This window comes from Glycine soja, chromosome 13, assembly GCF_004193775.1.
Source record: "Glycine soja cultivar W05 chromosome 13, ASM419377v2, whole genome shotgun sequence".
In the NCBI taxonomy this organism is placed as follows: domain Eukaryota; kingdom Viridiplantae; phylum Streptophyta; class Magnoliopsida; order Fabales; family Fabaceae; genus Glycine; species Glycine soja.
The window spans coordinates 4,707,702-4,718,428 of record NC_041014.1 but is presented as its reverse complement, the minus strand read 5'-3'; the positions used below and the strand labels follow the sequence as shown (position 1 = coordinate 4,718,428).

Genomic DNA, 10,727 nt, shown 5'->3' with positions numbered 1-10,727 from the left:
AAAATATTAAAGTAGAAGAAAACCTCAAAAATCTAGAGTGACTTGTTCACCTATTGTAGTTTTGTCATAGAAGTCATGTCTAGTCATGAAACTTGTCACATAAGATTTCTTATGTTGTGCTGAAATTTTATTTTCTTGTTTCTTTGTCTAACTCATTTGTTCATGAGTGTATGAAATTCTTTTAGCCTACTATTGGATTTGAGTCAAATCTTTCATGTTAATTAGTGCTTAACATGTTCATGCAAAATTCTTAGAGAGTCTTTGATTGTGAACCTTTTCTTGAACTTTTAGGTTTCCTTATGATTGTGTCTATTGTGAATTTGAGTTTTGGTGATTGAATTGCTGGCTGAAATGTTGATCCTAAGTGAATATTGAACTTCTAAAACAGTGTTAAACAATCCTAGTGAGTTCAACATACATAGGAAGGTTAAAAGTAAGCCCAAGGCAATCAATATACCATGCTTAAAGAAACAAATCGCTGGTGCTGGCAGCTTGGACATACAAACTTGTAAAAATTACTGAGAATTGGTTACTTTGAATTTTGAGCTAAAATTTTTACTGAATTTTCTAGACATCTGGAAAAAAGTTACAAAAAAAAAACAAGTGATTTGGATAAAAAGAAAAAAATACGAAAAATCACACAAGTTGGCAGGAAAATCAGTATCCAGAAAAAAAAAGGTGAAAAGGAAGTGTGCTTGTTGTTTTGGCTCAAAATTTATTCTATAATTGGAAATTTCAATTGAAAATTAGTGTGAAGACAAGTGCCAAAGCTAGAGGTTTGTTGAGTCTTTTTTTTTTTCAGTTTTTTTACTCTACTCTAGAGCCATTCTAAGTTTCTCTTTGAGTCCTAGCTTGCTTCTATGTCCTTTTCATTGCTTTAATTGTTGAATAATCATTGAAAAATTGTCTTGTTAAAACTCCATTGGTTTAGCTTTCATTTCATTTTTTTTGGTCTTTGGTTATTGCTTGTCTCTTTGTTTCCTTGTTTGTGGGTTGCCATATAGGGAATTGGAAGGAGGATTGGTGCCATCCCTTGAAGAATTTGAGTCCAGAAGCAAGGGGCCAACCACCTTAAGAGCTATTGAACTAAGAAGCACTCCAAATTGAGTGAATCACCAAAGAGAGAACAACCACCAAAATTGAGGACCGTTTTGTAATTTTGTAATTTGCAATTTACTTACCTTCATTGCTTTCAAGTTTTGTAACAAAAAGGCCTTTCATTGGAAGTGTGTTGGGAGCCTTCAATAGGTTACCAAACTTCCATTTGTGTGTAATAATTTTAGGCAATTTTCCTTAGGATAGTGAGTGTTTTGTTGGGAACCTTGAATGTGGTCATCCAAACACTCTTAGGATTCGCCTATTTTACATTTCTTGCTTACTTTCATAGCTTATTTCCTTTACCTTCCATTGTCAAACCGCCTAGATAGCTTTCCTTTTACCAATTAGTTTTTTACCTTATCTTTCACACCTCTTTTAGTGTTTATTTGGCTAGTTTCAACCATAGTTTCTTTTACCTTTTGTTTTCAAACCTCCAACAAGAAAGAACCACAACTTAGGAACCAACACGAGTCATCATTCATCTAGTGTTAATGGCAAGGGTATTAGTCATAAAGACCCTTTATCTAGAATCTTAGATGAGTTGAGTTCCCTCAAGTTATGGAAAGAAAAGCAAGAGAGAAAAGAAAAAGGAAAAAAAAGAGTGGAAGAAATAAGTCAAGATGAAAGAAAGAAAATAAGAGAGGAAGAAAGAAGAAAAATAATGAAAGAAATGAAAAGAGAAAAACATGCCTCCTATAGTAGTCATAACTCTTGCAAAAGCCTAAGTGAAGAACTTCGTGACTATTACGAAGGAAGGCATAGGTCACATCTTAGACCTCACTCCCATAGAAGAGAAAAGGAAAGAAAGCCTCAAAAGGCTAACATTAAACTCTCATACTTCCATGGGAAAGACAATGTAGAGGCTAACTTAGATTGGGAAATAAGGGTAGAGCAACAACTTAAAAAGAATTCTACTTCAAAATCTTATGGCTCTCACTCTTATCCAAAGAAAGACCAAGGTCAAGGCATCTTAGGGGTGACACCTTCTAAGCCCAAAGATGATAAGGGGAAGACAATAGAAAAGCAAGCCCCTAAGGCTAGTATGCAAGAGAAAACTAGCTCTAGAAAGTGCTTTAAATGTCTTGGAAGAGGACACATTACTTCTCAATGCCCCACCACAAAAACCATGATTATGAGGGGCCAAGAAATTTATAGTAGCCAAGATGAGGCTACTACTTCACCTTCCTCTAGTGAAAGTGAAAAAGCAAAAGGGGAAGAATCTAGTGAAGAAATCTACCCTCAAGAAGAAGGACAACCATTAGTGGTTAAAGAGAAGTGTAAGGAGGTAAGTGTCTCCTCCAAGAGTTTAGCTAAGAAGGAAACTCATTTTACAATAAAGACAAACATTAAAGAAACTTTCCCTCTTAGACAACCTCCACATTTTCTCTTTTGTAAAAAGGCACTTGCTAGCATTGCCACACCTCTTGGGCTTGAGTTTATTCCTCAAGTAAAGAAGTTGTTGGATGAGGGTTTGGTTCGCAAGAGCTTAAATCCTTGTGCTTTGTTGGTGCCCAAAATAGGTATTATTACGCACCAAGTCCCTAAAATAGGTGGTATGATGAATGTTTTGAGTGGTGCAACCCTCTTTTGTAAAATCACTCGTACACCTAACATCTTCATGGTGTGTGTACATACGGACCCATTAGGTAGGTTTGTTCTTATTTTTAGTTTCAATACAAACTTAGGTACTCATATGGGATACCTTAGGTTTGTCATACTTTTTGGTAGGAATAATCAATATGAAAATACAGAAAAAGGTATGTTTTATTGCGTTACTTTTCTTAATTTTTCAAATAGTGATCAAGGGGTTCCCATGAACCCTAAGAGAATAAAGGTCATTCCTGAGTGGCCCACTCCACCAAGTATAAGAAAAATTTGGGGCTTCCATGACTTAACAAACTTTTACAAAAGGTTTGTCCCATATTTTTCTATACTTGTAGCACCACTCATTGAGTTGGTGAGAAACCATGTTCCTTCATGGGAAGATGCCCAGGAAATGGGTTTTCAGACCTTACCTTACTTCAATATACCAAACACCACTTAATACATATGTTTTTGTTCTTTTTACAGGTGTTGAGGGACGGAGCCCAGAGTATGAAGAACCTCGGGATTTGAGGTCAAATCCTTTCCAAGGTGGAGGGAATGATGCAATCCTATCCCGCAAGGGCATTGGGTAGAAGACTCAAAGTAGATTGAGCTAGAGATCCAAGGGTAGGCCCTAGGGTTCTCATGAGCCTTAGGGTAGATTTCGAGCCCATGGGCTAAGTATGAGCCCGCTTATCTTTGTAAATATTAGAATAGGTTTTTCCTTCGTTTGGGCCTTGTATTTTGGCCATTCTAGTAGTATGGGGTTTTAGCCTTGTATTTCGGGGCATTTTGAGTAGTCTTTGTAGTAAGGACCTTTTTTTGTATTTTCATGTTTTTTTGTCATGGGGGTGAGCTTAGCTATTATAGGGGGTGTGTAGCTAAGTTCTAGCTTCTCATCTCAAGGAGGTGAACTTAGCTATTAGAGAGGTATGTGCAGCTAAGCTCTAGCTTCTTTAGGAATCTTCTTAAGGAAGCTTCTCAAGAAGGTGAGCTTAGTTATAAGAGAGGTGTGTGTAGCTAAGCTCTAGCTTCTCAAGGAAGTTTTCTCAAAGAAGCTTCTCAAGGAAGTTTTCTCAAGAAATCTTCTCAAGGAAGCTACCTAGTCTATAAATAGAAGCATGTGTAACATTTGTTGTAACTTTGATTGAGAGTCTTGTGAGATACAACTCAAAGTTCAACTTCTCTCCCTTTTTCTTCCTTCAATTTCGTGCTCCCCCCTCTCTCTTTCTCTCCTTCTTTCTTTTCCTCCATTGAAGCATCCTCTCCAAGCTTCTTATCCAAGGCTCATCTTGGTGGTGAAGCTCCTTCTTCTATGGCTTATTCCCTAGTGGATGACGCCTCCTCTCACCTCTTCTCCTTTGTCTTCTGCTGCATCTCCATGGTGGAAAGTTACCATTAAAGGACCTCATTGAAGCTCAAAGATCCAGCCTCCATAGAAGCCCCACAAGCAAGCTTCCATCACTAGGCCTACAAGCTCCAATGGAGCTTACATCACTAGGTGTCTGTATAGGTGTCATATCATCCTATCTGAATACTTATCTAGTATAGAACTAAACCGCAAAAGATTGGTTTGGTTCAATTCGGATTTTATTTTAAATGAAAACTGAACCGGATGTATTTTTAAAGCTTGATTTGAGTGACTTTTTGATCAAAAACCAAACCAAAACGAACAACAGACATTCCTAGTTTGTAGTGACGTTTAATATATCTTCACCCAAAGTAGTCCATGCATAAGTTCACAAGTTTTTGCCTCCATAGGATTTGGAGTTCCACTGAAATGCAAAGTCTTGGTTAATATCTATATGAAAATATTTTAATATATAAATAAAGATTTTTTTATGAAATCAAATAATTTTTTTACAAAAATACATTTTTTTAAACCTTGGTACTATTTCACACTTTAAGAAATATTTTTATTATAATTTTATATTTTTTAACCAAAGGAAAAGTTAATTTTTAAATTTTAAAAAATTAATAATCTTTTTATAATTTTAATGATTTTTGCCCTCAAGGTTTATAATAATTCTTATAAAAACTTCTTATATGTTTTAGACCGGTTGAACCGGTCACCCGTGGCCCACGACGTTGAAAAACACGGCTTTCTGTTCCCTTTGTCGTGTTGGGTTTTTCCTCTTTCGCAGCTCAAACTCAAATCCCCATCTATTCTCTCTCCGTACTTGAGGTCAGTGTTGTGTTCAATCATTCGATCTACGCTTTGGCTGGTCAGGACAGTAGTAAGCTTCTCCAATTTCAAACTTCCTTTCTTTTTTTAATTTCATCGTCGTTAGTTCCAAACGGAAGCTAATTTCCGCTGTCCAGAGTATGATACAAATAAAAGTTTCAAACTCTATAATTTTCTTATCATTTATAGCTGTTTGGTCTTCTTTTATGTGTGCTTTGGAGGAAAGATTAAATCCCGCAGTTACTTAATTAAGCTAATTTACTGATTTGCATTTCAAGGAATTAATTGATTGGGCAATTTTAATTTTCAAGGACTAATTTAGGGTTTACTTAATAATTGTCCTAATCATGTGTTGTGGTTTATAAATGTGCATATAATCCCTGCCACTAGTGACCAACCATGTAAATCTTTTAATAGGCACATAATCTTCTTCTATAACATCGACCGGGGTCGTCCTCTCGAAAAATGCTACCTCTGCGTCCACAATCACAGGTTGGAGCACCAAAAACATCGCTGTCTCTTGTTTCCTCAGACCCCCTCCTGTCTCCTGATGAACCTAGGTCAAACTCTGACAATCTCCGTGAATCTCCGGCTGAAAGTGCAAGTTCACAAGAAACTTGGCCTATAGCTGATGCTGCCGCAGCAAAGAAGATGGAGAATGGAAAAGCGGAGATTAATTGCCTTGAGCAGAAAGTGATTCATCGTGTTTCTAGTGCAGACAAAGTTACTCTTCAGGACGTTGCTAGAGAAAGTATCGCTACGATATGTGAAAAAATGCATCGTCTACCTGAGGAATATCTAGAAGAGTTGAAGAATGGACTTCGAGTTATCCTTGAGGGAGGGAATGGTTCGCAGCATAGAGAGGATTTTTTCATTTTGCAGAAGCTTGTTCAGAGTAGAACTGATTTGACTGCCAAGACACTGGTCAGAACACATCGGGTGCAGCTTGAAATCCTTGTTGCAATAAATACTGGAATTCAGGGATTTTTGCATCCTAGCATTAGTCTATCCCAGACTTCCCTGATTGAGATCTTTGGCTATAAGAGATGCAGAAACATAGCGTGCCAAAACCAGCTTCCAGCTGATGATTGTACCTGTGAAATATGCACCAACACTAATGGTTTCTGCAATCTTTGCATGTGTGTGATCTGCAACAAGTTTGACTTTGAGGTGAATACATGCCGCTGGATTGGATGTGATTTGTGTTCTCATTGGACTCACACAGAATGTGCCATTCGTGAGCGACATATTTGCATGGGCCCTTCTTCAAAGAGTGGAGCAGGACCGAGTGATATGTTTTTCAGGTGTCAAGCATGCAACAGGACTTCAGAATTGTTGGGTTGGGTTAAAGATGTCTTCCAGCACTGTGCACCGTCATGGGATGGAGAAGCCTTAATGAGGGAACTTGATTATGTTAGTAGGATCTTTCATGGGAGTAAAGACCCCCGAGGAAGGAAGCTATTTTGGAAGTGTGATGATCTCAAGGAAAAATTTTTAAGTAAAAAAATGGATTCAAAAGCTGTTTGCCGGGCAATACTGATGTTTTTCCAAGGTACTTGAAATCTAGTTTTTTCTGTCTTTATATATGTAGAGAGAGGAGGGATCAAGTTAGTCTAAGTGTAACTTTAAAAGAGTTACTCTTCATATTCGTCATTTATTTTCTTGAAATATAATGGTTAAGATTAGTTACTCATTGGAATCATTGGATTTCAAGAAAATGAATGTCGAGGATGAGAGTAACTCTTAAAGAGTTTCTCTTGGAGTAACTTGATCCCATAACTAGAGATAGCAATGACAAATAGTGCTTTTAGACTACGGCTTTATATGTTCTCTTCGTTGCATATTTTGAAATGATATCTGCATTGCTCAATTTTCTCTTCATTGAACCCTGAATTTCAAGTTAACGACATATGGGAAGAAAATGTATGGCAATGGCGCACTATCATTAGAAAAGTAGGCATAATCACTAAAGTTGATGCTATGATTATAATTTCTTTCTTGATAAATGCTGGCAACTCACTCTTTAACATGCTTCTTTTGTGAAAAATCCCTATGATTGACTAAAGTTTATTGGAAATCACATTTTTTGTAGGTCCCACTTGTTATTTAATTATTCTCTCTTTTGATTTTGTAATTTTCAATAAATTCTAACCTAGTGAAGTGTGTGTTGTAAACACTCCTCTTGGTTTCTTTTTTTTTTTCTTTTGAAGGCAAAGGCTGTTTTATTTGTTTTTTTTTTTTTTGGGGGGGGGGGGGGGGGGGTTATGCATGGTTGGTTATAATTTTAACTTTTCTCTTGTTGTAACCCATGCATTGAAGAGCTTGAGGTGGACTCTGCAAAATGCCTGGAAAATGGAGAAAGTGGAAGGTTGATTGCTCCACTGGACGCATGCAATAGAATTGCTGAAGTGGTGCATGAGGCTATAAGAAAGATGGAAATGGTAGCTGATGAGAAGATGAGGATGTTCAAGAAGGCTCGCTTATCTCTCGAAGCTTGTGATCGTGAACTAGCTGACAAGGCCAGGGAGGTGACAGAGCTCAAGATGGAGAGACAAAAAAAGAAGCTGCAGATAGAAGAGCTGGAGAAAATTGTGAGGCTGAAAAATGCAGAGGCTGATATGTTCCAATTGAAGGCTGATGAGGCTAAACGAGAGGCCGAGAGGCTTCAAATGATTGCTCTTGCCAAGCAAGATAAATCAGAGGAAGAATTTACTAGCAACTACTTGAAACAACGATTAAACGAGGCTGAGGCCGAGAAGCAGTACCTTTATGAAAAGATCAAATTGCAGGAGAGTTCTCGCGCTTCGCAGGGCAGTAGTGGTGGTGACCCCTCTCAGATGCTGATGTATTCCAAAATTCACGATCTGCTTTACAGTGTTCCTTCCAAAGCAGACAGTCAGGGTAATGAGCGCCACCCTTTTCGGACAAATCCCTGAGAGTCCATTGTGTTTGTAATGCCAATTATGTTAGCTGTTGTAGCTAAGTCACCTTTGAACAATTTAGGATGAGCCACTTTTATGGCAATGTAATCACCATCTTCATCAATTTTATCTGCGTTTTGATATTGGAAAAAGCTTCAATATATGTTTGGAACTCTAACCATTATTAATATGCTTTTGTAAGGAATTTGTTGATTGTTGTAGCATAACTTGTGGTTACTGGTAAGTTGAATTAAATGTTTGGCATTGTGATAAATTTCTGGATAACAGTTATATAGGAGAAAAAAATAAAAAGGTAAAATGAATTAAGATTTTCTCATAAGTTAAAATTAACTATCTTATGTATAAATTAATTTATAGAAATTTTTTATTTTATTTCTTCAAAAAGTTAACTTTAATTTATGCACTAGTTTTGTGTTTTTTTTTTTGCTACAATGCATTAGGTAATTTTAATTTATGGAAAAGACTCAATTCTTTTAACTTTATTATTTTCCTCTTACATAAGTATTTTTAAGTTTATCCAAACAATTAATATTTCGGTGAGTGGCATCAACGGCCACATAAATTATAAAGTTGTTATTGTACAAGTATATAAAATATTATACTATTATTACGTTGGAAGAAAGGAAAAAAAATGATCGAACCCGAAAAGCAATGTTTTGAAAATCAGATCGATTGCAACTTGAACCGGTCCAGCGATTGGTTCGGACAATCCAAAATCAGACTATCTGAGAATGTGGGTACAGCAAATCGATGTTGAATAATTCTTTTGTCTAATTGTCATTGCGGGAAATTAATTTACTGAAACTTAATTAATCTCTGATTTTAGTATTATCACTTCTACAAGTCTACAATCAATATTCTCACATTTTCAAGTCAATATTTTCACATCTTGATATCAATATTCTTACCCGTATAGGTTTTGAAAATATTTTCAACCAAACGATAATACTAGCCTAGAGAGATGACAATACGACTATCGACTATAAGATGTGAGAATATTCAATGCTCACTTGCTGTGACAATATTGGATTCAACACCTTTGCAAGTCTACACTAAATAATTTCACTTCTTCATGTCAATACTTTTACCACTTATAGTAACTCTTAAGACCAATATTTTCACCTACATAGGTTTTGAACTCAGTATTCCCAACCAAGTGATAATAATGGCATAGAGAAGTGAGAATATTGACCTTAATAGAGGAGAATACTCATTGCAAACTTATAGACGTGAAAATATTGAATTCAATGACTAATTAGGTTATTGTGCTTAATTTTTCATTTGCTTGTTTTACTATTTTAGTTTTATTAATTTAAAATATTTTATGAAGATAATAATAGAAGATATATTTTATTATTTATGTATTTTAATTCATGAATTGATTGTTTTAATAATTTATTCAACTCAATATTAAATTAACTTTTGTGAAATGTTGGATAATTTAATATTGAAATTGAACTTCAGATTTATAAACCAATTAAAAAAAATCTTAACAAACACATACAAAAGTTAAAATTAATATTAGATTAAAAGTTACATTATTTTTTTCATAAGCTCGTTAAACTATTTTAATTTTATTACTTTAAAATATGTTTTATGAACGATAATAATAAAATATATATTTCATTATTCATGTGTTTTAATTCTAATTAATTGCTATACATCTTATGATTTTAGTATTGATAAATATTAATTCATATTTATGTAATAATTTTTTCATATTTTTTATCTTTTCAATCCATTTATATATACTCTTTCTTTTAAAAAAAATTGTTTCAACGACTAAATTTTAAAATAAATTTTATGAAATCTTGGGTAATTTTCTATTTCTCTATAAGACTATTTTTCTATATAAATTACTTTGACCAAAAGCTTATTTGGTACGACAATCAATTAACTGTTTGAGAAACTTCTTTTATCTTATTTATCATTCTTGCATGCCTGGCACGACAATCAATTTGTTAATTGTCATTGTTACGTACCTTAAGGTTAGAAATTATTTGAATCATATCAACTTTACAATTTTTTTTAATTATATGCCCTAATTTAAACGGAATTTCAAATATATATGATTAGTTTTAAATAGAAGACCTGATTTGTATCATGTTTCGTAGTTACACAAGTGAATCTAAGTTATTCTTGTATAAACATAAAATAAATGTTTAAGAAAATTATAAAGAAAAAACACTTTTAGTTTTTTTTAAAAAAATAATATTATTACTAAAGTATTTAAATGTAAAAAAATAATTATAAACAATATAATTCCAATAAAGTTAATTTAATTTAATTTTACTTTTGTGAAAGAAAAAATCCAAAAAAATTTAGTTTAAACAATATGAGTAAAATCACCAAATCTTTACTGATGCAATCTTACCCCGCAAGGGCATTGGATAGAAGACTTCAATAAGATTGGACCAGAGATGCAAGAGAAGGCCTTAGGGTTCTCATGATCCTTAGGGTAGATTTCGGGCCTATGGGCTAAGTATGAGTCCGCTTATCTTTGTACATATTAGATTAAGGTTTCATTATTTTTGGGCCTTGTATTTAGGGCTCCATAATATAGGTAAGGTACCCTAGAAATGTAAGATTTTTCAGCCCTTGTATTTTAAGGCACCTAGACTAGTTTTTATATTAGGGGTAGTTTTGTAATTTCACATGCATTAAGTGAATATTTGATGTGTGTGGTTGGAAATAAATTTAATTGAATTGGGAGAAGCTCAATCCAATTAAATTTTAGAGGGGGAGGTGAGCATTTGCTTGCTACACCCCATTGTCACATCATATAGTTACACTTTGTGCATGTCCTTCATACTTTACATGCCTCATGACACCTAAGTACACTTAGTGGAGAATCTTGGACTTGATCTTAGATTAGTGGGCTGAACCATAGCTAAAATTCACTAATCATAATTAGTGAA

General features: G+C 34.6%; 1 protein-coding gene across 2 annotated transcripts; it reads left to right on the top strand.

Moving 5' to 3' along the window:
* Positions 1-4,764: 4,764 nt before the first annotated feature.
* On the top strand, positions 4,765-8,012 carry LOC114381518 (OBERON-like protein). Of its 2 annotated transcripts, none has more exons than XM_028340795.1 (3): positions 4,765-4,867; positions 5,285-6,419; positions 7,187-7,803. In XM_028340795.1, the coding sequence occupies exons 2-3, from the start codon at positions 5,333-5,335 to the stop codon at positions 7,801-7,803; spliced, it is 1,704 nt and encodes a 567-aa protein (XP_028196596.1). In that variant the 5' UTR covers positions 4,765-4,867; positions 5,285-5,332. The 2 variants fall into 2 exon arrangements, with proteins under 2 accessions (XP_028196596.1, XP_028196595.1); XM_028340794.1 differs by having other exon boundaries at positions 4,780-4,919; positions 7,187-8,012.
* The last annotated feature ends 2,715 nt before the right edge of the window (positions 8,013-10,727 follow it).

What these genes read in the sequence shown, in the direction of transcription:
- LOC114381518 (XM_028340794.1), top strand. Translation starts at nt 5,333, where the DNA reads ATGCTACCTCTGCGTCCACAATCACAGGTTGGAGCACCAAAAACATCG. An exon ending in AATACTGATGTTTTTCCAAG is followed by an intron (nt 6,420 to 7,186) that starts GTACTTGAAATC and finishes CATGCATTGAAG; the next exon opens with AGCTTGAGGTGGACTCTGCA.